Source organism: Lasiodiplodia theobromae, assembly GCF_012971845.1.
Source record: "Lasiodiplodia theobromae strain AM2As chromosome Unknown scaffold_29, whole genome shotgun sequence".
Taxonomy (NCBI): Eukaryota; Fungi; Ascomycota; class Dothideomycetes; order Botryosphaeriales; family Botryosphaeriaceae; genus Lasiodiplodia; species Lasiodiplodia theobromae.
The window spans coordinates 172,545-198,860 of NW_023336494.1; the positions used below are offsets into that span (position 1 = coordinate 172,545).

At 56.2% G+C, this 26,316-nt stretch overlaps 10 protein-coding genes across 10 annotated transcripts; 4 read left to right on the forward strand and 6 right to left on the reverse strand.

Moving 5' to 3' along the window:
- Positions 1–800: 800 nt before the first annotated feature.
- On the forward strand, positions 801–2,138 carry LTHEOB_8880 (uncharacterized protein; the record flags this gene model as incomplete). Its single annotated transcript, XM_035518406.1, has 1 exon — positions 801–2,138. One exon carries the CDS (start codon positions 801–803, stop codon positions 2,136–2,138), a length of 1,338 nt encoding a protein of 445 aa, XP_035369779.1.
- Positions 2,139–2,364: 226 nt separating this feature from the next.
- Positions 2,365–9,481, reverse strand: LTHEOB_8881 (AAA family ATPase; the record flags this gene model as incomplete). Its single annotated transcript, XM_035518407.1, has 4 exons — positions 2,365–2,384; positions 2,450–6,451; positions 6,509–7,948; positions 8,005–9,481. The coding sequence occupies 4 exons, from the start codon at positions 9,479–9,481 to the stop codon at positions 2,365–2,367; spliced, it is 6,939 nt and encodes a 2,312-aa protein (XP_035369780.1).
- Positions 9,482–10,146: 665 nt separating this feature from the next.
- LTHEOB_8882 (Geranylgeranyl pyrophosphate synthetase) lies at positions 10,147–11,518 on the forward strand (the record flags this gene model as incomplete). The annotated part of the gene is made up of 2 exons (XM_035518408.1): positions 10,147–10,351; positions 10,407–11,518. 2 exons carry the CDS (start codon positions 10,147–10,149, stop codon positions 11,516–11,518), a joined length of 1,317 nt encoding a protein of 438 aa, XP_035369781.1.
- A 654-nt stretch (positions 11,519–12,172) lies between these two features.
- Positions 12,173–13,559, reverse strand: LTHEOB_8883 (uncharacterized protein; the record flags this gene model as incomplete). The annotated part of the gene is made up of 2 exons (XM_035518409.1): positions 12,173–13,398; positions 13,475–13,559. The coding sequence occupies 2 exons, from the start codon at positions 13,557–13,559 to the stop codon at positions 12,173–12,175; spliced, it is 1,311 nt and encodes a 436-aa protein (XP_035369782.1).
- Positions 13,560–14,241: 682 nt separating this feature from the next.
- Positions 14,242–15,501, reverse strand: LTHEOB_8884 (uncharacterized protein; the record flags this gene model as incomplete). The annotated part of the gene is made up of 1 exon (XM_035518410.1): positions 14,242–15,501. The coding sequence occupies one exon, from the start codon at positions 15,499–15,501 to the stop codon at positions 14,242–14,244; it is 1,260 nt and encodes a 419-aa protein (XP_035369783.1).
- An 812-nt stretch (positions 15,502–16,313) lies between these two features.
- LTHEOB_8885 (uncharacterized protein) lies at positions 16,314–16,774 on the forward strand (the record flags this gene model as incomplete). Its single annotated transcript, XM_035518411.1, has 3 exons — positions 16,314–16,327; positions 16,387–16,568; positions 16,635–16,774. 3 exons carry the CDS (start codon positions 16,314–16,316, stop codon positions 16,772–16,774), a joined length of 336 nt encoding a protein of 111 aa, XP_035369784.1.
- An 819-nt stretch (positions 16,775–17,593) lies between these two features.
- Positions 17,594–18,363, forward strand: LTHEOB_8886 (Riboflavin aldehyde-forming enzyme; the record flags this gene model as incomplete). The annotated part of the gene is made up of 3 exons (XM_035518412.1): positions 17,594–17,856; positions 17,913–18,178; positions 18,239–18,363. The coding sequence occupies 3 exons, from the start codon at positions 17,594–17,596 to the stop codon at positions 18,361–18,363; spliced, it is 654 nt and encodes a 217-aa protein (XP_035369785.1).
- A 667-nt stretch (positions 18,364–19,030) lies between these two features.
- Positions 19,031–19,636, reverse strand: LTHEOB_8887 (Maleylacetoacetate isomerase protein; the record flags this gene model as incomplete). The annotated part of the gene is made up of 1 exon (XM_035518413.1): positions 19,031–19,636. The coding sequence occupies one exon, from the start codon at positions 19,634–19,636 to the stop codon at positions 19,031–19,033; it is 606 nt and encodes a 201-aa protein (XP_035369786.1).
- Positions 19,637–20,617: 981 nt separating this feature from the next.
- On the reverse strand, positions 20,618–21,888 carry LTHEOB_8888 (Lipase GDSL; the record flags this gene model as incomplete). Its single annotated transcript, XM_035518414.1, has 4 exons — positions 20,618–20,836; positions 20,938–21,183; positions 21,238–21,603; positions 21,661–21,888. 4 exons carry the CDS (start codon positions 21,886–21,888, stop codon positions 20,618–20,620), a joined length of 1,059 nt encoding a protein of 352 aa, XP_035369787.1.
- A 2,529-nt stretch (positions 21,889–24,417) lies between these two features.
- Positions 24,418–25,747, reverse strand: LTHEOB_8889 (Methyltransferase type 11; the record flags this gene model as incomplete). Its single annotated transcript, XM_035518415.1, has 4 exons — positions 24,418–24,614; positions 24,704–25,139; positions 25,335–25,496; positions 25,640–25,747. The coding sequence occupies 4 exons, from the start codon at positions 25,745–25,747 to the stop codon at positions 24,418–24,420; spliced, it is 903 nt and encodes a 300-aa protein (XP_035369788.1).
- Between the last annotated feature and the right edge of the window lie 569 nt (positions 25,748–26,316).

The following is a 26,316-nucleotide window of genomic DNA, read 5'->3' on the forward strand; positions in this document are numbered from 1 at the left end:
ACATATGCGCTAATATCTAACAAACAGCAAACAACAAACGAAGAGAGGCGAATATTATGAAATCCACCACATATCGTCAAGTTTCAATGCGATGGCACGTTATCGTACTTTCGAGCGCTTCCTTCCGTCCTGATCATCTTGAGAATGCGCCCCACATGATTCCAGTGCAATCTTCGGCGGGTAAATAGAACAGATGTGGAAAGCTGTGCCGCAATTTCTCCCATCAAGTACCCCTCACTGCATCACACCACACAATGTTCTCCATTGAAGCCTGATGCTAGTGCTTATGCTAAGTGATCCTTCGGGACTTTCTTTGCGAAGAACGAAAATTGACGCATGTCGTCAATGGAAGTGATCGTCTGAAAGCTGATTACAATTCAACATTTATATTCGGTCTATCGCTTTGACTCATAAGATGCCCAGATAGGTATATGATACACAGAAAAACAAACCCATGCCGGCTCTAAACTGCAATACCCCTCTTTGTAATCCTTCGATCCTCTCGGCAATTTTTCCAAAAGCAAAATTTCGAGACTCGTTATGCATCACATGGCGGTGTTGCGGTGTCCACATTGGTTGAGCGAGACGGCGCAACTTCTTCAAAAAGTCTTGGCTGCTTACGGGCTTGGTCAGCAAGTTCAACCACAACAGATGTGAGATAGCAACAGTCCCAAATCCGCTGCGGGGATATAAATTCGTAGCCCCGTTGCAGATGGTTGGCCCGTCTCTGGCAGGCAACAGAACCTCCAGCACATCCGTCGCCCCCCCTCCACGCCAAAAACAAAAAAACCAGAACAAACATGGCGAACCACACCACCTCCAAGCAGAACCTCATCCACGCCATCTCCAAGCAAGACAACTCCCACCATGCCGTCTTCCCCGTCACCTCCCCCCTTTCCACCCCCCTCGCCCCCAACTCGATCCGCATCCGCACAACCCTAATCTTCCTCTCCTCCAACAACCTCACCTACGCCTGCCTCGGCGACGCCCTGGGCTGGTGGTCCACCTACCCCATGCCGCCCTCCCCCATCGCACCGCCCCCTTACAACGACAGCAGCGCGTGGGGCATCGTGCCGGCATGGGGCTACGCGACCGTCGAAGCCAGCACCATCGACGCGCTGCCCGCCGGCACAGAGCTGTACGGCTACTGGCCCACGACATCCACCGCGACCGACCTGCAGCTCGTCCCGGCCCCCGACGGCGCCGCAGGTCACTGGGTCGAGACGTCGCCGCACCGCCAGGGGCTGATGCGCATGTACAACCGGTACATCGAGCAGCCCATCGCGCGCGGCAAGGACTGCGACGACGTCGCGGCCGCGCAGGTCCTCGCGCTGCGGACGGCGTTCAAGCCGCTGTGGGAGTGCGGGTATCTGAATTCGCGGTACGTCTACCCGGATCCTTCGTCAAGTACGATCACGGCCCCGCCGGTTCACCCGTTCGGCGTCCCAGGCTTGCCGTGGACGGCGCAAGACGCGGACTTGCGCAAGGCGGTCGCGGTTAGCTTGTCGGCGACGAGCAAGACGGGGCGCGGCTTCGCGTGGAATTTGCTGCGTGACCGCGCGCCGGGGAGCGGGCCGCTGGCGCTGCTGCAGGCGACGTCGGCGCCCGGCGTGGTCAAGACGTTTGCGGAGGGTGAGGGTGATGATGGGACGCCGCCGAATAAGGCGGTGGGGTACGAGGAGTTGGGCGGTGCGGCGGGGGTGGGGTGGGTGCTCGGGTTCCGGCCGGAGAAGGTGGTCGTGTTTGATTTTGGGACGAGGCCGGGGGTGCTGGAGGGGTTCTTGGAGGCGCTGAAGAAGGAGAAGGGGGGAGAGGCGGTGCAGGTGTCGGTCGTGGCGGTGGGGCACGAGATGAAGGTGTACTCGGAGGCGGACATGAAGGCGGGCATGGAGAGCATGGAGAAGTTCCAGAAGGTGCAGTTCAATACCAGCCCCGTGAGGGACAGGGCGATCGAGATCGAGGGCGGGGATGCGTATTTCGCGAAGATGAACGAGGCGTGGAAGAGGTGCGAGGAGGAAGGCGGGTTGGGCGAGTTTGAGACTGTTTGGCTTGATGGTGTGGAGGGAATTGAAAAGGTCTGGCAGGATCTGTGCGAGCAGAAGGTCAAGCCGAGTGAGACCGTTATCGTGAGGGTTTGAGGGCTGTGGGATGATCATCTCCTAACTTCCTGGTCTTGCGGGAATAGCCCCTGAAGGAGAATGAACAGTGACCTATTTGCTAAGTAATCTATCAATGAAATGTTCTTTTCTTCCCAAGATTTAGAAATGTGAATATGAACTCCCGGTTTCGAATATTGAAAGCGAAAAGGGATGCAAAAGAGGAAAGATAAAACATATACCTGCCCTCCACCCAGCTACACTTCAACTACGCGAGCCACCAGCCTACTGCATACACCGTTCAATCTCCCCATCCGACACCCAATGTGAGCCACCCGCGCATCTATACCCACCTGCCTGCTTAATCCACCTGTAGCCCACGGGGCAAACACCAATCCTCCTCAAGCACTCCTGCTTCTTCGCCTCCACCCTCCTCTCCTCTCGCTTCCGTTCGATCTTCGCCCGTTCCTCATCACGCTTCCTCTGCGCCGCAATCTTCTCCAGCCGCCTGCGCTCGCGTTCCGCCTTCTCCCGTTCGTCATCACTGTCACCACCATCTGGCTCGTCCTTCGCCGCCTGCTCTCTATCCCGAGCTTCCTGCTCTTTCTTTTCCTTCTCGAGCTCCGCCGCCCGCTCCTCCAAGAGGCGATGCTCGCGCTCCTCCGCTTCAGCCTTCGCCTTATCTCGCTGCAGCTGCTCCCACACGGCGTCGCTGACTCCAGCGTCCCGGGCCTCCGTGCCGCTTGAGGGCTGCGCGTCAGCCGCCTTCTCATCTTCTTCCGGCGGAGGAGGAGCTGACTTTTGCGCCGTGTCCGTGCCGGTAGCATGACGCGGCGCATCACGGCCAGCCGCCTGCGGGACAGGGCCCATGGTGGCAGGGCCGGCAGCTTGCAGCAGCGGCAGCCCCCTGTGCTCGCGCTCCTGCACCATGCGCTCCATCTCCTCGACGACGCAGCTCTCGCTCACCAGACGCGCGGCGCGCGCAGTCGGCAGGGGGCCACCCGTCCGCATAACCCGGCCGAAGACGTTTTTCGCGAGCGTGCCGACGTCGCGGGCGCTGGCCCAGTTGGGCAGCGCCGCAAGCCTAGCAAACAAACCTACGAGCTTCTCGCGCAGCGCGGGCGTCGGGGGATCCAGGATACCAGACGCGTCAACGCCCTTCTTCTTCTTCGCCAGCAGCGTCTGCGCGAACAGATCCAAACACTCCTCTGGCCTCAGCGCGCGGAACGACACGGTCTCCGGGAAGCGCGACGTCAGGCCCGGGTTGACGGCCATGAGGCGGTTGATGTCCTCGTCGTAGCCCGCCAGGATGACGACGAGGCGCCCCGCGAAGCGCGGCTTCGTGATGCAGTCGACGATCTCGTCCATGGCCTCCTTGGCGAAGTGGCCCTCGGCGAGGCGGTACGCCTCGTCGATGAAGAGAACCTTGCCGAGGGCTTTCTCGAACAGCTTCTGCGTCTTCGGCCCCGTCTGCCCGAGGTACTCGCCGACCAGGTCGGTGACGGAGCACTCGAGCACCTCGGCGGTCGCGAGGAAGCCCATGTCGTAGTAGACCTTGCCCATGCGCCGCGCCGTCGACGTCTTGCCCGTTCCGGGGGGCCCGCGGAAGAGGAAGGCGAAGGGGATTTGCTCTTTCGGGTCGAGTCCTAGCTCGCGCATATTGGCTGCTGTGGTTTGGTAGCCTTTGAGTTGGTTCACGATGTCGTCGCAGCCGACGACGCCCTCGAAGAGCTTGGCTACGTTTGTTGTCGCCTTCTGCCCGCGGTCGAAGTCCGGGTCGAAGTCTTGCGGTTCGAATGATGCCGACGCCGTTTGCTTGCCCTTCGAGATGCGTTGCTGGTGCTTGAGTTTCGCGGCGTTCAATATGATGTCGATCTCGCCTGCGTTGCCAAAGTGTGGCCGGTTGCGGGCGCGGCTGAGCATGTCTGAGGCCGCTTTCTTGGCTTGATCCGTGGCGGAGAAGCCTTGCTGCTTCAGCTTCAGTTCGAATATGGCGGCCAGCTCGGCGTCTGAGAAGTCCTCGAACGTAAAGGCCGAGTCGAGAGGGAACCGCCGCGTCAGGCCTGGGTTGACGTTCTGGAACATCTCTTCCATTTGCTCCTTGTAGCCAAGCAGTAGCACGCACCGGTCGTCTCCCGGCACGCTCTGGACTTCAGCGACGATGGTGTCGATGACTGCGGTTTTGTACGGGTCGGCAGCACCGCCAGTGTTGCCTCCGTATAGGCCGTATGCTTCGTCGATGACCAGGACCTTGCCGACTGTGGCGGCGAGAATGCCCTTGGTGTTTGCTTCGGATGCTCCGATGACGCTTCCGACGAAGTCTGCGGGCGTTTTGACCACCACTTCACCGCTTGAAAGAAGACCAATGTCGGCAAGTATTTGCCCGTAGAGCTTCGCGACGGTAGTCTTGCCCGTTCCGGGATTGCCAAGGAACACCTTGTTCAGCGTAAAATCAACCAGCGGCTCCTCGTCCAGCTCGCGCGAATAGTTGTATTGAATGCTGTCGAAAAGGGCCTTGACCGAGTCTTTGACGGACGACAGACCGATCAGTTGCTGAAGCTTGTTCCACGACGCGTTATCCTTGAGCACATCAGCCGGCTCCGGGCCTAACAGGTCTTCCTGGGTCAGCAGCAAGTCATCGGCCGCGATGCCTGACTTTCGTTCGCGCCGAAGCCGCTTCGCCTGGCGATCCGTTATCCCAGCCAGGGCGTTCTCAACAGCTCGCGCGTTGCCGAACCCGTCGCGGCCGCGGCCACGGCCGATACGGCGCGCGACGATGCGGGCGTAAAGCCCATCGACGCCGAGCTCGACTTTCATGCGGCCGCCGTACCTCTTGACAAGACCATATTTCAGGATCTCCAGCAGCTCCTCGTCTTCGTAGTCCTTGAACTGCATTTCGCGGGGGAAGCGGCTAGGGATTCCGGGATTGTGCGCGAAGAAGGCCTCCATCTGTTTGTTGTAGCCGGCCAGGATGAAGACTATCTTGCCGGTGCGATTTTCCACCTCGGCCAGAAGGAAGTCGAGAACTTGCGACCCGCCTGCGCTGGTTCCCGAAACGAGCTGGTACGCTTCGTCGATGAACATGGCGCCGCCGCCGTTGTTCATAATCTCCTCGATGTGCTTCTTGCAGCCGGACACTCCGTCATTTGCAAGTCGTGAGCCTGTCGTTTCGACGAAGAAGTTTCCTGGCAAAGCTCCCACCGAGGAGAGAAATTTTGCATACAGGCGGGCTACCGTTGTTTTTCCTGTACCCGGGTTACCCAGCAATGCGGCACCGAAGCGCTCGTTCTTCATGTCGAGGCCCTGACGGACGGCAACATCGATCTTTCCTTTGATGGAGAGGAACTGCTCTTTGACATTTTCCAGGCCAATCATGCCCATCAAGTCATCCAGAGCGGAATTAGATGCACCCTCAAACTGCTTTTGGTCCTTCCAGTCCTGTGCTGCAGAAGACTCAGGCAATTTCCAAGGCCCCTTTCCTTTCTGCTGGTGGCTGTCTCTCCGGGGTGCAGGACGATTTGGTAGTGATGTGGAAGAAGGCACTGACGTCGGTGTAGGAGAAGAATTCGATGGCTTTGGTTGGCTTGCGGTTTGGGGCGTTGAAGCATTATTCACGCTTGCGACTCCAGAGATGCCCGCTTGCTTGAGCTCAGCAAGATCTCTCCGGCGCTGGCGGAGAACCCTTTCCCGCTCTTGCTGATCGGCCATGTCTCGACGTAGCCTGCGCTCATGATCAAGCTCATCGTCTATCTCAGCGAGCTCCCGTGCGTAAGCCCTCTGCTTAGCCTGCCGACTTTCCTCGAGATCGAGGTCTCTTTGGACCTTCTTCGCCTGTTCTCGCGCCTCGTCATCGCAAGCTCGGCAGAAGGACGGACGGCCGGAGGCACACCGCCAGGTCCGTTTGTGCTTCTGCGCGCACGTGTCGCTCATTATAACGTCGCATCGGATTTTGGAATGATCTGAGAGTTGATGGCATCTCGAAGGGCAAGCATGGAGCCCGCAGTTGAGTGTGGCCCCACAAGGAGCTGAACATCCACCATCAGGGCAATGTTCATCAAAGTCAGTCTTCTGCTTCAGGATCATCTTCTTGCCCGGATGCTGCTGGCACTTGACGGGAAGTCCCTCGTAGATGTGTCCCTTCTTACTCAAGTAGTCCATGAAGGGACCCCACGTGGCTTTGCCTTTTCTGCTCTGTTGGAATGTCTGCGAGTTTCCAATGATGATGAGACCGATGCGTGCTCGGGAAAGCAAGACGTTGAGTCTCTCCGGAGATGACATAAAACCGATGTCGCCAGCAGCATTGCCTCGAGTAAGCGATACAATGACGATATCGCTTTCCTCGCCCTGGTAGTTGTCTAAACTTTTTGTTAGCCGGCATTATATCATTTCTATGACTGATCGATTAATCTTACCGATCGTGGAGATTTTGATTTGGCGTTTGTTCTGTTTCGCGGTAGCCGGAGACAAGAGCCCTGCCTTCACGAGATCAAACGAATCTAGGTCGTTCAAGACCGGATCATTCTCCTCGCTCAACCGTCGCCGTAGCAGACTTAGCTGGCCAAGATACGGCGTCAAGACTACTTGATCTGATGTGCCATAACCCTGTTGCGCCATGTACCGGACAATCTGGAGGACCATCTCTGCCTCAAAGTGATTCTTTTTGCTGACACCAGAGCCTTGGTCACGCCGGTCCGCGATGGCATCCTCCGAGAATTCGGGATGATGATGGTTGAAGAAGACCACCCGGTCTTGCATGCCTCGAAGTGATGGTTTGTTTTGTGTTGATGGCGCGTCCAGCAACTTCGGATACGTGAGATGACGTACAAGGGCAGAAATTTCCGGGCACATGCGGTGCTGCTGAGCCAAGGTGGTATGCGGGAACCCTGCAAGGATGAGGCGTTCGAATAGAGAGCGGTTCAGATCATATCCGTTGCCTTTCTCTACAGTGAGATCGTAATTGTTGACCTTTGGCCGGAGCTGCTGGTGATCGCCGATGAGGATCAATTGCTTCGTTTCGGGTGTCATTGCTGTAAGGACGTGGCTCTCAAGGATTTCTCCAGCCTCTTCCACCAGAATGATGTCCGGAGAGGCATTTCGTAACTGCTGGGTGTACTTGGCGGCGGCTGTTGTGGTACATGCGATGATACGCTTGTTCCGAAGTATCTCAAGCTTTTGCTGATCAAGTGTGGTCTGAAGTTGTTTCTGGGAAGCATCAAAAGCTTCCACTAAGCTTGAAATGCTTGCCACTCTCTCCTCAAGAAGGTGTTGTGTCCACTGCTCGTTCAATGCTTTTCTTTGATCAGGGCTAAGCTCCCATACTTCTGAATGGGTTGAAGCAATGCGGTTTTTGAAGACCCCTGGGTCTTCTCCCTTACGCCACCTGTCATAAAGGTATGTTTCATCCACAGCAGACCCATCTTTTCCTGCAATTGCGAACCCATCAGCTTGTTCAGGAAGCTGGAAAGCATCGAAAAAGCTTGAATAGTCGTCGGAGAATTCCAAGTACTCCATGATCTCGGTCTTCCTGAGCTGAAAGTTGACGTACGAAGCGACAAGCGCTTTCAGGTTTGTTTCCGAACTGGAAACTTCATCGTTCAATTTGTGGATGACATCCCAGGTGGCTTGGGTTCGTCGGTAATTGCTTGATTGCTCGAACAAGCTAAGGTGTTCTGTCCTCGGTCGGGACTGCGCTCCTAAGCGTACCATGCTGCTGTCTGGTATGCTGATATCAAGGAGATCTTCCAAGAACTGATCGAGGGCATGATTCGTGTAACATATAACCAAGATCTTTTGAGAAGTGTGATCGTGGAGAGCCTTTGCGAGCAGGGCACCAATGAAGGACTTTCCGGTACCTGATAAAGTCAGTCAAAATTGCAATTCCAATTGAGTAAATAATCGTTAAACTCACCGGGTGGGCCCTGAATTAGACTGACGGTCTGCCTCAACCCCGAGAGCAGAGATTTCGTCTGCGACTCGTCGAGATTTACAGGCTTCGGCAAGCTCAAGATATCATCCAGTCCTTGGCCGCCAGCCTCAGCGATACGATCAGCAACATCATCTGGGCAAATACGTGAAGAACGGCATCGCGTCCCAGCCTCTTCACTCAAAGAAAGAAGTTCTTCGGCAAGAGGCAGCTCCACTTTGGCCTGTAAACACTCCAGAATAGGCTCGTACGCAAACATCGCTGTGTTTATAAGTACAAAATCCACTTTGTTGGACACCTTCAGAGTGAGCAGCGCCCTTTCTAGAGCTCTGGTATCAGGAATGCGCAAAGTGACGATTGGGGGATCCCGGAGAAGATTGTCCTGGACTCTTTCCAGAGTAGCGAATGCGACCACCTGATCATTGTTCATCAGGCAGCCGAAGGATTGGTGCTTCAAGAATTTTTTGTCTTCGTTGAGGAAGCTTTTGCGCTTACTCAGTGGAACCTCTGTGAGTCGCTCTAGCCCAGAGGTGCATCTGACGGTGATTGCAAAGGCCTGGCGACGTCTCTCAGCGCCGCAGTGAGACCCGGCAAGTGACAGTCCGCGTAGTCTGAGATTCTTGCGCCTCCCTTTCTTCGACTGTGAGATCTTCAGATCTTCTCGGAGCTCGGCAAGCATGTCCTCTCTGAGAAGCCTGAATTGATTATCGAGATGAATTCCCGTTCGCTGGTCTGGCGGCGCTTCATCCACAGCGTCTGCCCGACGGTAGAAAGGCCTCTCTTTCGAGACAAGCTCGTGCTCGGTGGGATAGATAGCGATCTGGCGGAAGTCGGTGAAGTCATTGTCGTGCCGTCCGCCGGGCCCGGATGAAGCCGGTGTGGACCCGACTGATTTGGTGTGGAGGACATGCTTGATGCGATACCCGAGGGAGCGTAGATCGCCGTTGTCTGACTTGGTGAAACGCTCGCTGGCAACCGCATGCTGTGCGACACTTTGCAAATTAAGTGGGGCATTCGAATTCCAGGACAAAAGCTCCAGCAGAAGCCATGCGAAGCTCTGTTCCGTCTTGGGAGACAGGCGGTTTCCTTTGAATGCTTCGACCACGGCATGCCACAGAGATGGTGGATCCACAACGAGGACCAGCAGTCTGCGTAGGAAGTCTCCATTGCACAGGTGCTTGAGCAACGGATCGCTGAGGTAGGACAACAGATTTTGCAGTTCGTTGTTGATGAAGGCATCCGAAATGTCGAACCGTAAACCTGCACGGAGTGAATCGGAGGCGGCATCGCTTGCAACCAATTTCTCGACGCAAGCTGTATGGTCTGGTTGATCGCAAATGGCCTCAATCAAGAGGGTTGCGTCACGAGCCTTGGTGACGGCTCGTTTGCCTTTGATGACTGAGTGTAAAAAGGCAGACAAACGAGAAGTACGGGCGTTAGCTGGCGATGCAGAAGCCGCCATGATGAGTCGAGGGTCGCTTTGGAGCAGAAGCAAGCAATGAAGATTACTGGCGTGATAATTGATAGCTTCTTATGTGCGTGAATAGTTTTGCTGATAAGGTTGCGGGGTGGGGGTGTAGAGGCCGTCGACAAGGCTGATGGTGCAAACGCACGCGTTTCACCGCAGGTGACCGCAGCAAGTGGGACCAATAAGTATACCACTGACTCAATGACGAAGCAAGGGTATACTTCGCTGCAGAAGCACAGATCCTCTGTGTTGTTGCTAGGCAGCATTGCAGACTTGACCAGGTAAAGCGAATATCGATTGACTGCCGGGATCCCAGTCTGCAACGATGGAGGCGCGGGTTACGGCGAAAAGGTGCTTGTTCTGTTCGTAATAGAATCGTTGCCTGAGACAAAGTGGGCGATTGGTGCACAGCCTGCATGGTTCCGGATTGTCTACGCCGCGCCAGGCAACAAGGCGGACAGCCAATGTGCTGTCTTCTGCTGTGCCCCGCCTTCGCCGCTTAGAGAACGACACAGCCGTCGCTACAAATACAGCTTCTCGAACGCATTAGTTTGACCGGTTGAAATTCTTTAACGGGACCGAATATGGAATATCGACGTGGCAGTTGGCGAGGCAGCTATCGCGGTCGTGGCCGTGGCCGTGGCCAGAGCTCCTGGAGGATGGACCGATTCAGCAACGCCCCAGCATTCGTACAGCCTAGAACTCCGTCTCCACCGGTCGGAAAATCTCTGAAAGAACTAACGGCAAAGGACTTGGTGACGTCAGAAGAGAGGGAGAGCAATATTCCGACCATCAACAATTGCCAGTTCGTTGGCTCGTACAACTGGCTCGGTGGCATCGAAAATCCGGTAGCCCTTATTCCAGGTAAGTGAACCGCTTTGGGATTTATAGCTCAATGTGAGTTGACGAGGAAATGCAGGAGCACCACCCGCATGGACGCCTCTCGAGAACCCTAAACAGCTGGAAGAGGATTCGGGCGTGTACTATCGCGATGTGAATGCCGCAAGATGCCCTGAGCATCCAATGGAACTTGCGGTACGCACTTTCGCCGCACGAACCACCAAGCCATCCACCCAAGATGTGGATATCTTCGCCTGTGGTAGCACTCTCGGAAACCTCCTTCGTTTCGTCCGCAAGGTCGACAAGCCATTCCGGTTCACGGTCGAGGCAGTCGGAAACACGGTCTTCTTCGTCAGGAAGGAGAACTCGCCCACCGAGACAATGGAAGGAGTCCGAGGCTATGGGCATACTTTCCCGGACGCTTACACCACATGGGGGGATGGGACTGCAGGGTCGCAATCGCACCAGCGCCTCATCAATTACGATTTCGCGGGCCTGAATTGCGTTGTGCGGTTCGAGGGGGACGGATACCTCAAACACCTCGACTCCGATCCCAAGAGCGAAGGTGACTCTCCCGACGTGGTGCCGTCGACAACGAAGGTAGACATCCGGCAGGGTGGACGTCTGGTGAGCCAAGATGCCATCTTCGACTTGAAGACCCGGTCAGTCAAAAGAATGGACCACGACATCCTGGCTGAAGAGATTCCTCGGCTTTGGGTGGCACAGATACCCAATTTTGTACTTGCCTTCCACACTCGCGGCACATTCGAAGACATTCGCGTCCAGAACGTCCGCAGGGACATTGAGAAATGGGAAAATGAGAATGAGGATACTCTCCGTCAGCTCGCGAAGCTGATTAGGGAGATTGCAGCCGTGGCGAAGAGCAGGACAGATGGCCGGTTAGAGATACGGCGGAAAGCTGTGGATGTCCTGGAAATTCGCGAGCAATTGCCGCACACTCCAGGAGTGCTTCCAGATGACTTGAAGACATGGTGGATTGAGGGATCTTGCAGCGACCATCGAAGCAGTTCTGAGGATGAGTTGAATGATAGCGGTGAAGAGCGATATTTCTCTGCGGGCTCGGACAGTGGTTACGGCGGTGTGTCGTTCGACAGCGATGACGAGTCGGAGAAAGACTTCACGGCGTGCTCGGCGGATGACTGTGGGTACTGCGGACACTGTCGCTACTGATGCGTGAGAAGATTTGGGCACAAATTGAAGTACTGGGGAAATTGTCGCTGGCCGGGTAGGTAGCTTGTGGTTTAAGTAAAGATTGGACTGTGTGCGTGTCGGCAGCGCTAAACCTGAATCCACTAGCGCACATGCTGGACCAATCAAGCTGTCACTCCTTTAGCTTTATCATTTCAATGGATGCAATTACTCGTAACTTTGAAAAGTGAAAATCATTGCGGGAAGTGAAAGGCAATATTTTGCGTAGGTTTCTGCGGTGTTTTCCAATGATTCAGAAGAGATCTCCTAGAGTGAAGCATAGTTCAAAGTGAGGAGGCAGTGATGGGCACAATGCACCCTGAACACATGCAACTGTTTTCATGAGAAGGAAGTAGAAATGAAGTCTCACACCGAAGAAGAAAGAGTTGCGAGTAAGCCCAAGTTGCGCCCCAGTGAGTTACCGCGGGGCTCCAAAGTGCATCAGTACCAAATTACAAGTCGGCAAATAGGAATCATGGGGTCCAAGCAGCACATTCAGCTGTGTGCGCTACAAAGGAATACAGTGCGTTCAACGTCTATGTACTTCTCAAAAACATATGGGCGATCTGAGTAAATACACCAACTTACATAATTGTACAAACCAAGCAGGAGCCCTCACCACACCGTGCTCCTCCTCTACCAGGCGCTGAACCACCCGGTTTCAATCCCTCCATACCCAACCCCGTAGCCCACCCCATACTGCGTCGGTCGCAGTGCGTCGCCCAGCTGATAACCAGTGCTCCTGAAGTAATCCTGCATCTTCCCCATTAGAACCGGATTTCCTGATGGCGCACCGCCCTCATACGTCGACGGCGTTGTGATATCCGTCGCCGCAGCGCTAGAGCGCCTACTGCTCGTACTAGACAGGTAGGAAGAATAATTGGAAGACGGGAAGGTGCCTGTGTCGGAGTAGGAAGAGGTGACGGAGTGCCGCTTGCGCGACGACGAGGACGGTGACCGACGTACCCGAGGAGGCGGGTCCGTCTGGACGGCGGTGTCGACGTATTTCGGCCGTGGTGGTGGTGGCGGCGGCGGATCGGCAGGCTCCACCTTTGCCTGCACGCTCGCAGTCGCATAGCTCGGTCGCTGCTCTCTCACACCGGTTGTAGTTTGCATAGCAGCAGCAGCAGAAGAAGAAGATGTCTGTGCAGTGGCGTGGCACCCGCACTGGCAGCACGCTGCCCCTCCTCCTCCACTTCCTCCTCCCCCTCCTCCCACCTCTCCCCTCCCCATCCCCAGCGGCGGCTGCGGCGGCGACGACGCACCCCTCGCTCTGAGCGGCACCTGCTCCCTCGCACGCAGCCCCCCTTCAGGTATACGCAGCTGCTCCTCGCCAAGCGCGATAGTCCTCGGCCGCGTCCGCCAGTCCGCATTCGTCCGGGCGACAGCCAAGGGCCTCGCCACCGCCTTCACGCCGCTGCCACTCAACCTCTGCCCGGCGCCGATGCTGCTCATGCTGATGCTGCTGCCGCGAGCGCCATGACCACCACGGCTGGGATCGCCAGGGAACTCGCTGATCGGACTGACCGCCTGGCTGAGGCGGAAGCTGGAGGCGGGCGGGCCGATCAGCGACATGGTTCGAGACCTGCGTCGTGCGGCGCGGTCCAGCGGTCTGTTGCTCATGGGCGAGGGGGAGAGGTATTGGCGGTCGTTGTTGGGTTGCGGCGAGGCCGTGCGGTCTGGCGTCGACGCTGCGGATGATGATGCGGCTTTGCGCTCGATCTTGCCGTCGCGGTCGGCGGCGAAGAAGTCGTCGCCGTGGCCGAGGACTACTTGCAGCGTCGCGAAGTCGCGCGTGCGCTGTTGCCCTTCTTCGCTGGGGAAGAGCCATTCTTGTAAGGGAGCGGGAAGGCCGGAGCTTTCTGTGTTGTGGTTTCAGTGTATAGGTCATTGATGAAGATGAGGGGGGCGCTGGTGGTGAATTGGAAGCACACTGACCTTGCCTATACTCCCCAGATTGTGTCTTCCAGCAAATGTAGTACCGCCCGAAAGAACCCAGTGCTGCGACAACCAGCTCCGTCATGCTATCCGGGCTGCTTGGGTCCGAGCTGATAGCGCTCAAGCGCTCATAGAAACCACCAGACATTGCCCCGCACTTCGCAGTAGCAGTTCACAGAACGCTACTTTGATTTCGGTCCGAAGGGGAGTGTAGGCGAAAAGAGCCAGGATAACTCGTCCACGAGTTCTTCCATTTCGAAGTAAGACGGAAACGTAAGGGAGTAGAGCTGTTGCGAAGTGTTTAACTCTCGGTTGGCTCACGTGTAATCGCCTCTGTTGTGGGTAAGCGGCACAACATTGTGTTTGAGGCGTGCGGTGAGACGGCGCCGAGAAAAATGCATAGGTCGGCTCAGCTGACCGTCAGGCTGGGTTTCACATTTTCCCATACACTCCCTCAGGACGAGGCACATCTTGTCAAGGAGGTGCGGGTGATCGCCAAATAGAGTATTGCCGTTGCGGGGGCTGGACCCGCTTTGTCCAGCCAATCGCTGAAGCGGACAAATGGGTAATCGGCATGCCATGACTAAAAAAGACTCGGATGAAAGGAAGTCAACTGCTTCGGGTTCCTCCAGAGCAGACGGTCTTTGACGTGCAAATCAAAAATGCAGAAGTGTAGACTTGTACCAGAAAACATACAAGATCGTGAATTAGAAAGTGACCAGACGTATATTCTACGAGGAATGTAATTTGAAGACGCAGCTGCCACCTCACTCTTCGTCCTCAACATAAGGCTTTCTGTACTTCTGCGAGAACAGTGGTGACGGGGCGCCTATTGCATCGTTTTGCCTGAAAACGGCTTCCGCAGCAGCCACCTCATCGTCGCCCTGGACAGAGCTGTCTGGAGTAGCGTGAGAAATGACTGAGCCATTTCTCACGGATTTTGAGGTCTCTTCTGGCGCGGACCAGATGGATGCACCGCAATTTGTATCGGTGGGAGTGCCAACTGTTCCTTCTGCTTGCTCTGCGAGCGAGCCTGAATCTGCACCGGTACTGATCCTGAGCCGGGAAAAGTCTGTTTCGTTGATGTGGCGGGGAGATTCATTGCCAGGATGTCCGCTCTCTTCGTCCTGGTATTTTCGCTCGCGGTGGTCCAGCACATGCGGGTAGCTTTCAGTTTCCTCTGCATGAGCGACAATCTGAGGAACTGCTGATGAATCTTTCGAGGTCTCGATACCCGGAGATTCGTCGTCTGCATCTTCTTCTGGCCTCTGTCGTTGCGCCTCCTCTTGCTGTTGCGCTGCTTCCTGTCGTTGTCTTTGCTGCTCCATCTGCATTTTCAAAATCTCCTGCTCCTTCGCAGCCTCGCGTTTGACATCGACAGTGACTTTCTTCTCTCTCCTCTGCAGCTCGACTTCTAGTACCCTTGTGCCAAAGGGTATCTTCCCCCGCAACCCATCGTCATCTAGGTCGAAATATAGCGCCCAGACGGCTGGATATTCCTCGACTGCAACGAAGCCCTCCCACCCATCGAGAGTCAAGCGACGATCCAGGCGCGTGCAGTCAAACGGCCCCGTGACGTTCGGTTGTGCATCAGCGCGCACGCCGTACTTGACCTCGCCGGTGTCTCTGTCAACGTAGATCCAATTCAGAATTGGCGCGACATCGGTAATGGTGCTAACGAGACCCTCAAACTCAGCATCTGGATACTGGAGGAAGTAGCCGGCGAAGGGGTGACCGTGGCGGCGCTCGTTTTCTTCTGTCGGGTTGAAATGGTCGTTTGTGGCGGGGTTTTCTTCATCTTCAGGGGCGGTGCCGGTGTCGATGTAAAGCTTGTTGTCGCGCAGGATGACCTGGCGCCCGTTGATTTCGCGACTGCGGATGGACGGCTTGACGCATGTCGCGATCAAGTTGCAGCGCCGGGCGCGGTGTTCTTCGCGTCGCTCTTTGGATTGCGATTGCCGGATCGCTTCTTGCGTGCCCAACATGGCAGGGCATGTGGTGAGGGCCAAGAGCATAGAGAGAACCATGTTGTGTGATTGTTGTTGGTATTGGTAGCGCTGGCGCTGTGGCGTATGGGATTGGTGGTGTCATTGTCGTGGACAGTTGTTGCATGAATTTTTGTGTTGAGAGAAAGTATGCCAGATGTGCAAATCTCAGGCCAGAAAACAAAAATGTGTAACTCTGCGACAGATGCACGGCTGGAATGGAGGTTGGCTAGGATGGAGTTGTCGCGGAGCTGTCTTGGGTGTGGCAGATCTTAGTTTGGACCCATTAAGGCGAACAAAACCAGCAACGTGCGTCGCGAAGACATTCCCGCCGAGACTCCAGGTCCGGCAAGAGTAGAGAATATCGCGTGATGCTCAGATCAGAAGTAAGCGACGGGTCAACGTGCGAGACCCTTTTGGTTTCAGAATCCCAGGGCGGCTTCGTGGTCCAAGCTCCTTTCCCGTTAGAGGACTCGCTACACTGCTTCAGCCTACGCATGAGCTGCAAAACCTTAGGAAGATCTGTCTTTGCGGCGCGTTTACTGATGCGCCGCGGGCGACTCCGTCGAACGATCCGGCCCCAGACGAGGGGGAAGGGAATTCATGCGTGCCGAATTTGGCATCTGGAGCTCGAAAGGCGCAAATCAACCCAGAGGCCTCAACACCGAAAGCGCTGTGAAGTCTGTATATAAGCTCAGTGGAAGTTCGATGTGAAAGGACCATCAGCAAGCAGCCTTCTCTACCAACAACTCCTCTACTCAACTCCTCACTGAACAAGCCGGCCGGTTCCGACTTTCCACTCCACCCAAACTTAATATTAATCCAGTCCTTTTCGACAAGACACCACCGCAAACATGTCTGCTGCCAAGTATGCTTGATCCCACTGCAGTACCCGTTGGTCATTGACTTACCATCAATTTCCCACAGCACCAAGCCCACCACCACTGCCCCCTTCGGCAACCCCAGCAGCCCCGCCTACAACAGCGACTCGGACTCGGACGGCCAGGCTCGCGGCGGCCGTCGTGCCCTGGTCAACAGCAATGACAGCAAGCAGCCTGGCTCGCACCTGCCTCCCCCGCCATCCTCTGCCAACCTTGCACAGCCTGCTGGTAAGACCTTCTCCGAGAGCCCAATGAAGAGGGAAAAGGAAAAAGCCATACTAACGCGAAAAATAGGCCAACTGCTTAAGGGCGCAACGGATGAGAACGGCAACCAGAAATCGGCAGCGCTGCTCGTCGGTATCAAGCTCGACTTGGAGGCGGAGATTCACCTCACTGCGCGGGTGAGGGGTGACATTTGCATTGGCCTGTACTAGCTGGCCGATGAGTCTCCAGGAGTGAATGGTGAAGGCCCTGGTGGCCATGAAGAACAGCCATTGGGAGAGATTACGTGCGCTTTGCTATGATTTTACTTTCAATCCAGAAGCTGGCTTTGGATGAAGAAAAAAGTTAGTAGAGTTGTTGGGAGGCGAATAGCGCCCCTTGATGAATACCCAGTTTTTTTGAGCACTGCATTTGACACAGCCGTGATCCGAGGAGCGAATAATCTAACAGTTTGGCGCTTTTATCAAACGCGCTTTGCTAATCATTGGATCAGAGTCAGCCAGTGAAGTCAAGAAGAAAGTGGCGCAACTTTGCGATGAATAGCAAACAACATGCGCGCGAATCGATTGGCAGCTTGACCGCGGCTGACAGGCTGTCAACTGTCGCGCATCGCAAGCATTGTCGAAGGGCTTGAATGTCGGCTCGAGGTTTGATCGCAATGAAGGTGGGGAATATTTGAGAAGCCGTCGGCAATGGTGTTGAGGCTAGACTGATAAGCTCATGATTTAAGATTGCGGGGCGGAGATTTGGTGGAGGCTGCGAACCATGTTCCTGAGCGCGACTCGCTCTGGCCCTGCCACCCCCCAGCACGCTCGCGCGCGCTTCGCGCAGAACCAAGGCAGACCCGCGCCGCTTTCCCTGTTCCACTCTCACTCGTTCTGCAACCCCAATTGAGTCCTCCACGTGTTCGCCATCTTCTTAACGCCATGTTCTCCCGCTCGTAACCTGCCGCTGCCATCTTACTCGTCGCCAGCCGTTTCCCACAATCCGCGTCAAGTCCACCCAGCGATCACGAGAGGATACGAACAACCATGAAGGACGAAGCAGCACTACCCACCACCGAACCCACGCGCTCCACGCAGGTCCCCGAATGGGAGCCTGCAGCACAGGCGCATGGCGGAAGCACCAAGCCCTCGCTGGGTGAGGCGTTACGCCAGAAGTTCGACGCCGCATGTCCGCCGCATCGCAAGTACTTGGGGCTCACGCGCCGCATGTTCCTACTCGTCCTGCTGGGCGTCATCCTCGCGATAATCGCATTGGCCGTGGGATTGGGCGTAGGCCTGTCGAAGAAGAGGTGCGCATCTCTCTGCGCCGCACCATTCGGTTGTATCGCGATTCTGACGGCTACAGCAGCGGAAGCGAGAACCTGCCCCTTCCTGATAATTCCGAAGCGCATTCCGGCGATCTCACATTCTACAACCCCGGCCTCGGCGCCTGCGGCGAGACGTCCACGGACGACGACGATATCGTGTCGCTGTCGTACAAGATCTGGGATGAGGTGCAGACCGGCTCGGATCCGAACCAGGTGGTGCTGTGCGGGATGAAGATTAGGGCGCGAAGGTTCAATGAGGATGTCAATGCGGAGCGCAGCGTGGACCTGACGGTCGTGGACAGATGTAAGTGGACAATGCGTATCGTTCTTGCAAGCTGAAACCGGACTAATCCGAGAAACGCAGGTACTGGCTGCGAACCCACTGATCTTGATGTCAGTCCTGGCGCATTCGAGAAACTGGCGCCAATTGCCAGCGGTAGAGTGACAGTCACCTGGGCGTGGCTAGATGCTGCGCCGACGGCCAAGTAGAAGCTTTGCTATGCTCTGCTGTTATTCTTCCCGCGTCCATTTTAAGATACCCATGCCAATTGGCCTTACCTCCTGTCAAATACCCACGAAATGTTGATTTTTCATCGATTTAGTAATCCGATCGACTCGGGTGTTCAATTCAATTCTTAGCTCTACAGGAGGGTATTGCAGCCGGAGGCTAGCGTGAATTTATTTTTCTCTCATACTATGGGTAGTTGAAGCTATCGTCCGGACGTGAATGTACAATTTTTAATCCTACATTTACATTCGGATGATAGCTTCAACTACCCATACATGTTCTTTTTGATTTTTTTTTTAAGAAAAAAGGAAGAGCAGAGGCATACTCACGTTATGTTCTAAGGCCTTGCCATTCTTCGCGCTAGCCATCTGCTGCAGCACTCCCCGTGCGTTCTTTTGCTGTCCTCAAGCTTCCCTAAACTCTTCAGGCGTATCCTCCTGCCTCCTCCAATGCGCTGCCTTCACCTCATCCAACGATTCCATGTGCCGGAACACACCCATAATCTTCGGCCACCTCTCCATGTCACAGCCCCATCTCTGCGCCGCCCACCTGTACCCATCATCAGCTCTTTCCCCGAGAAAATGACGACGAATAGAAGGGCAAGGGAACAGAAGCAGTAACAATAAAAAAGAAGGGACAAATCAATACTCACACCGCAGGCACCAAACACACATCCGCCGCCGTAACCCCCGTTCCAACACACCACTTACCCTGGCCCGCCTCGACCATCGTCCGCGCCAAGTACCCCTCGAACGCATCCAGCCCCCTCACCGTCCAGTCCCTTGCCCACGCCTGCCCGTCCTGGCCCATCTCGTTGACCGCCTTGATCGGCTTGCTGTTGGTCAGCGGCTGCGTGTCGCACGCAATAATCGCAACCAGCGTGCGCACGTGCGCGCGCTGCTCGATGGCGTCCGGCGTCGAGCCTTTTGGGAAGAGCGCGGGCGTCGAGGAGGGGAAGGCTTCGTCGAGGTACTCGAGCGCGGCCGTGGATTGCGTTATCGTGACCGTTTTGCGGATCCCGCCGTTGTCGCCTGTGGTCGTGTAGGTGTGCGTGAGCGTCGGCACCGTGCCGGACGGGTTGAGCGACTTGTAGTCCGCGGCAGATTGCTCGTTTTTGAGCAGGTGCACGGCCGTCGTGGTGAAGGGGAGCTGCTTGAGGCGGAGGGCGATGCGCAGGCGGCCGGAGCAGGAGGAGCGGAAGTAGGTGTGGAGGTGGAGGGGAGGCTGTTGGGAGGCGGTGCTGGAGGTTGACATTGTGGTAAATTAATTTATTGTGATATCAGGTGGTGGAAAGGAGAGAGAGAGGCGTTGTCTTTCTTTTCTCTTTCTCTTGGGTAACGCTAGGGCGAGTAGATCGAATTGAAGAGAGTCCTGCTTGCATGCTGACAGATGGAGCTCGCAGGCTTCATTTATTATAGTGGTAGAGTTGCACCGTGGTTCAGGTTACCTAGCCGTATGCCGCTGCCAACCGCGGAATGCGGTCCGCGATGGTTTGCGGGTGCGGGTGCGGGGCGCGGGGTCGCCGCGTAGACGCGGATATTTAAGGAGGGGTTGTGAGCATCACCAGATTCGGTACAGGAGATAATTGAGCTGTGGTGCCGAGGATATAGGTGCTAGTGTCGACTTGCAGTATTCTCGTTGTTGTCGACAGGAAAGAAGCAGAGTGCGAACAGCTCTAAGTGATAGCCCTCTTTTGAAAGCCCCCAGCTAGATTCCAAACAGGCCTTCTGCGATTATGCAGAGCGCTCTGGTCTTTGCCACTCCTCAACAGGCCTAGTGGTATTATTATTCACTCTCAAAGGAATAATAAAGCCTGATTGTAAAAGGCGAGCTATATATTCGGGCGTAGCAGCTTACCCGATTTCTAGAGCAACTTTTTTTTTTTTAGAAAAAAAAATTGAGGCAATAATTCATGGGGAGCTGAAGCGCATATCCGGAAGCAGATGTGCATTAAAAAATAGAACAAATACATCCGGACATCAGCTTGAACTCCTCGCCTTAAGTTACATATACTATTAGCTGCTGGAGGGTGGGCCGCGTTAGCCTGGGAGGTGGATTTCTAAACCAAGTGCAGGCTACCTGATTCGATTTGACATGATCACCACCTCCCCCCTTTACCTGGAACAACTTATGCTTCAACACAAATAGCAGTCTAAAATTGAATTCATCATTCATTCATGCCTGGAGCGTAGCGGTCTCCTGGAAAATGGGAGAAAGTGATTATTTACAATTAAATCACCAGTAAGTCGCCCACTTGCTGGTACCCTTAACCACATCGACGAACTCGCGCGCAATGACACGGTCAGCCTGCTCGCTCGGGTGCAGTGCGTCGTACCACAAGTAGCTATCCCGGTCGCTGAGCGATAGCGACTCATTGGCCGTAATGTAACCCTGCACATTCAGCGGTGCGGTGCCATTGAGGTACTCGGCCGGGTTCTCGTACATGTCGGTGAACTGTGATCATAATCAGCAAGTTGCCTTGTTGAAGATTGGTTTGAAGCTGATCCAAGATAGCCGAAGGCGATAGACTAGGCTGTAGCGGGGTTAAATCTCACCAAGCTATACATGTCAAAGATGGCGAAGTGCGCGCCAGGATAGCGGTTGGCGACGAGCTGCTCGTACGGCGTCTGATACTTGTACACGGCATTGGCAAGATTCACTTGCTCCTTCATGCGGTAGCTGGTCTCGGTCTGATTCTGTACTTGGCCAACACCGCCATTCTCAGGAGTTGCGTAGACGGGAGCGAGTTGCAGTGGTGCAAGGTTCATGAGCACGAAGTAGCGGGCGCCGTTCTCATAGAGCTACGCTTGGGAGTCAGCTGTGCTCCCATGTTCAAATTGAAATCATATGCGTACGGTGTCAAATTGATTGTACACGCAGTTGATGTAGTCAACGATGGTCAGACCAGGAGTTTGAGACTCAGTCAGGAAGGCGTTACTGCCAATGTCGTTCGTGCCGATCCACATGCTGTAGACGGTCTCGGTGTCCGGGACGATGAACGCAGATGTGCCATTTGCGGGAGTGTATGACCTGTCTGCAAGGAACTTTGGGATCTCATAGCCTTCAACGTCGGGGAAGGAGGCATTGATCAAGCTCAGGTAGCGGTCCACCTGCTTGTTGGAGCAGACGGCACCTGAAACAGCATAATCGTATAGGTTTGCTCCGGTATAGTCTGCCACGTATCGAGGCCAGATACGGCCACCGGTGGAGGTTGAATTGCTCTGCCGAGAGAATGTGAGCGAATTTTTGACTCAGAGACAGGCTCGGATAACTAGTACCTCAGGACCAATCCAGCCGAGCGGTGGGGCCAGGCCTCCAGTCGAAATGAAGTAGGCTAGCTGGGACTCGTCTGTATAGCTGTCTCCGAATGCAACCAAGCTAGTGAACTTTTGCAAATCCCAGGACCCATAGCTGGGGGCTGATGAGTAGTGTTGCGGAGTGGGGCTAGCGGAAGCAGCGCCCACTAGGAGAGCGAGCAGCAGATTGACAAAAGACGAGGATACCATGGCGATCAAGCGAGCAAAACGGAGAATTTTGTACGAGAAGCTATGACAAGCTTTCGATCATGTAGGCAAGGAACCAACGGGTCGTCGCGAGATCTCACTCCCATTTATACAATACGTCTGCCCCTCCTCACCCCCGCAATTGAGCCTTGCTAGTCGCGGAGCCTCGACGGCATGACATTGCAGCGTTGCTTGACATGACGTGAACGGAACGGATGGCACGCTCCGGTCATACATGACGCAGTTTGAGGCCTAGAGGCTTTGGCAGCGGGTATTCTGACCCCGTGTTGACTTGCGCAAGCGTCCCGCGGCGGAGAAACATACGAGAAATGCACGCAACAATAGGTACCGAGGCGGCTCTAAGCGGGTTTGGCGGTACGGCCGGAGGTGGCGGCGCACAACAGGCTAAAAGGGAAGATCAGGAACCCCGAGGAGAGGGGTTACCAACGGCGCGGTGCTGGGGGTGGTGTGCTGCCGGAAGGCTATTTAGAGTTGTAAACGTCGATCCCCGCTGGGTGGCGGCTGTCAAAACCAGAGAAGGAAGCGGTGGCTGACGGCGGACGCTCGGAGTGCGGGGAGGAGGGGACGGAGGCTCGGATGCAGGCGGTCCGCATCGGAGAGACGAAGCGGTGTCGAGATGTGGTTCTACGACGGCGATGGTAGCTGCGCAGGCCTGATAAGGACAGGCGTTGCGGACACGTCAGGGTGCGTCGCGAAGCCTAATGCGCGCGTTGCAGGGCTCACCACCTGATGATATGCATCCCGATCTGGCGCAGCGGCTGCGTGCCCGGCGCGCGTTTTCACGTGACAGCGCCAGGCGTCCGCAAAGGACTTCGTTCGAGAAAAAAGGACGATGGCTTGCAGCCCCTGCAGCCCTGGCGACGGGGAAGCGCGCGGATTTACCGCGGACTTGCGATTCCTCGACGACGGCGCGAGTCAGGGGCGGCTGCAAAGTTGCCAGTGCGAGCGCGGGAATAATAATCTTCAGTCAGCGTCTTGGGATGCGGTGCTTCCTGAGTAGGCAGTCTGATGATGGATCGTCGTTGGGCTGCTGTTTCGGCTGACGTTGGGCAGGGCGGTGTCCAGGTCGTGCGAGGAGGGTGCTGCGCTGTGCGGCACAGGCTCACCGTGATGTCGCTCGATACAGCGAGCTGCGGCGCCTTGCGGGGCGCAAAGCTGGAGCAGACGGCGGGCCAGGCCCTGACACGTTGGAGCTGGCGGCTGCGGCAGCAACAGCAGGCGCGCGGCGAGTGAGCCGGCGGCGGCTGCGGCAAGCCCGCACGTGCTTGTAGGCGCATGCGGCCCTAACAGCGCGCCGTCTTCCGCGAAAGCTAGGATCCCGAGTCGATAGTTCCGTGGGTGCTTTGAGGTCGGATCAACCGGGATGTGGATCCACGGCTGCAGCTGGACAGGCCATGTTTCTGTGCTTCTGGACGTCGTGTGCAGCGAAGCCGGCCCACGCCTGCGCGATGCGGTGAGGACTCGATCCTCCGCATCCCCAGAAGGCTGCCAGACGCTGCAGCAGATCGATCTCCGGCCCGTTCTGCGTTGTTCCTCCGACGATGCCCGAGTCATGGCGCTGGGACGACGGGCGTGGATGCGCCTTGAAATTGAGCCGACCCAGGTGCCACATCTCCTCCAGCCATTGCTCAATGACATGTCGGAACCACTCTGCTGGGTGGCCCACCGCTGCCGTCCTCCTTTTCCTGCCGTGCCCTGGGACCGTCAGACGGGAGCCTCCATCGCCCAGGGCTGCGCGTTTCAAGATGGCTTCCCGCGTGCTGCTGTTCCTGCTCTTGCCCTGTGTCATCACTTTCTGCAACTCGCCAGCCTCCTCGCCAGTGACGCCTTGCCGCCGTGCACGGCCAGACGGCCTCAGCTCTTCTGGATCCTGCCTTCCCTTCCCGAACCCGCGTCCTTGGCGGCCCGGTACACTATCTTCTCCCTAAACTTTAACTCCACTCCACCCTTTACCCACCCTCGCCAGACTCGCCTGCTCTTACTCCTCGCCGGGAGACGCCGTGGCTGCCGTGCTTCACCTCTCCTCTCCCGGCTGGCCATCCTGGTCGGAGCTGTCCCTGTTCGAAGTCGGGCCGCCGCTGTACCTCACTGCTGCACTCGTCATTTCCTTGCGCTCTTCCTCATCAACTCACTCGTCCTCAACCTGCTCGCTGCGTGACGCTGCATCCGCACCCCGCCAGGCCCGCGTCGCGCTCTCACGCACACTCACACCCCGCCCGTTGGCAACGCAGCAAGCGAAAAAGGTTTCATTCTGGTTGCTAGGAAGAACGCCAAGCCACATATGCCGCGCCAAAACAATCTGCTTTATGCTCGTTCAGCCGTCTTCTGGTTGGTCCAATCTCGCACCTCACTCCCGCGCGTCTGACGCGCAGTGCCTGGCCTATCTGGTGGCTAACCGCCGGCGCAGGAGACCCACTTCTTCCCCGCAGAAGATTTACGCTCGCTTCCGTCCCCAAGCCACGGTTCTGTGTCAGACGTCAATGCTTGTCGCACCTGGGGGGTGAAGCCATCTTACAGCGGGATGTACAGCTTCAGGAGCGGATCGGCAGCCTCTTGCCGCGCCCGCTCCGTCAACGTAGCCACCTGCTCCTTGGTCCAGCCCATGCGCGCCGTAAAGGGCCATATCGCGAGCGAGTCGAGCATGGCGCCGATGTTCTCGAGATTCTGTTGACCTACCCACTGCAGTCTCGGATCTACGACGAGGATGCCTGTTAGCCGAGTGTTACACGAACCAGGCATCAAGGCGGAAGGTCGATTCCGCATGCCCTGAAGGCCCGTTCCGAACGAAGCACCTTACCCGTCGGCCATCCTCCAATCGGCATTCGGTACGTGACCTCCTGCACGTCTGTTAACCCTGCCGAGCGCATCAACTGTCCCAGATGTCGACCTATGCGGGGATCCCGGTCTCGCTCCATCGTGTGCCGGTACCCGTTGGACCATTGCATCAACGCGTGCTCGTCCGTCAGTCTTCCGCTGTCTGACTGGATGATGTAGTAGAACTCGGCCATTTGGACCCAGCCACCGCGCTTGAGCAGCTTGACGATGTCTCGGATGTATCGTGGCCACCGGTCTCGCTTTATGCCAGGCGCCACAAGCCTCGAGTGGATCAAGTCGTACTCGTTTGGTTTGTACGTCGGCGTGAGCGTCTGGTTGAGGTCCCATGCCTCAATCCACAGGTTGTCCGGTTGGTCGTCAGGAAGCTCGTTGGTTGGATAAACATCGACGGCTGTTATCTATGGCATCGTCTGTCAGCAAAGAATTTTCGCAGCCCTGTAGCATCACTGCCGCCTCCCCAACAAAAGGATCTCGGACCCGCAGCTCTTCCTGGGCTTGGATGGATAGAAAATTTGCATATTTGTTTCTTCTTCTGTCCCCTCTCGGCCGTCCCTGATTCGAGTCGGGAGGACATCTAGAAATGAAGGACCTACCTCGCTGTCTGGATAGGTCTGCGCCATCTCCAGCGCCCAGTTGCCTCGGCCATACCCGCAGTCGAGGACTTTTTTCGGGTGCTGGATGGGCGGGAAAAATAACCGGCCTTCGAAAAGATATTGCAAGATCTGGTGCTGGTTTTCGAGCCGCTGCTCTTCGCCCTGTTGTTTCTGCCTCAGCACACTCTACTCGACCGAACCAACATGTCTTGGCCGCCGTGGTTCCAGCCGGGCCCTCGAGAGGAGACCAAAAAACCACAGGCTGCACCCCATTTGCGAGGGTCGAAGGAATACGCCGCACTTACCTCATCTACCGGGACGCAGTATATTTGGTTGTCGATGGAGAATTTCTGGAATTCTCGGTCGTGCAGCTCCACAATCTCCTTGTACTCTTCAGACACAGACTCGGACATCCTGTCGCCCTCGGTTTACGATGCGCTGTTCGTTTGTTCGACTGCTGTGGCTTGTTCTTGTACGACGTGGATGACGTGAATCACCATGGGCAAGGTTGGATGCTTGGGGCTCTACCAGCTGCCCGGGATAGCGTGGGTGCGCGCAGCGTGGGCACACGATGCCTGACGCAGCGGGAGCCGGATAGCCCCGCAAGAGCGCCAGTACGGCCCCCTTCCGCCAAACAAGCACGTCTCTCTGGATCATGTGCGTCACGTCACAGGAGCAGCAGCAAGAAGGGACCTGCGCGAGCCTCAGGATCTTCTTCATTTCATCCGGAGCTTTCTCCTCGCGCAATATGGACGAGACAAGACCCGAAAGCGCGGACACACGAGCGAGCCTGCTGGTGCTGCCGCATGGGGCCAAGAACACCCGCGCCGTCGACGGACACAGCCGCAAATTCGTGAAACATGATACGCACACCAGTCCTCACCTGACGAGCGATCAATACGCACACCAGCCTCGACTGCAAGTGGCGGGTAAGGGCCACGAGGCTCAGAGGGCCTCCTGCTGCCTCCAAGGAACCGATTAT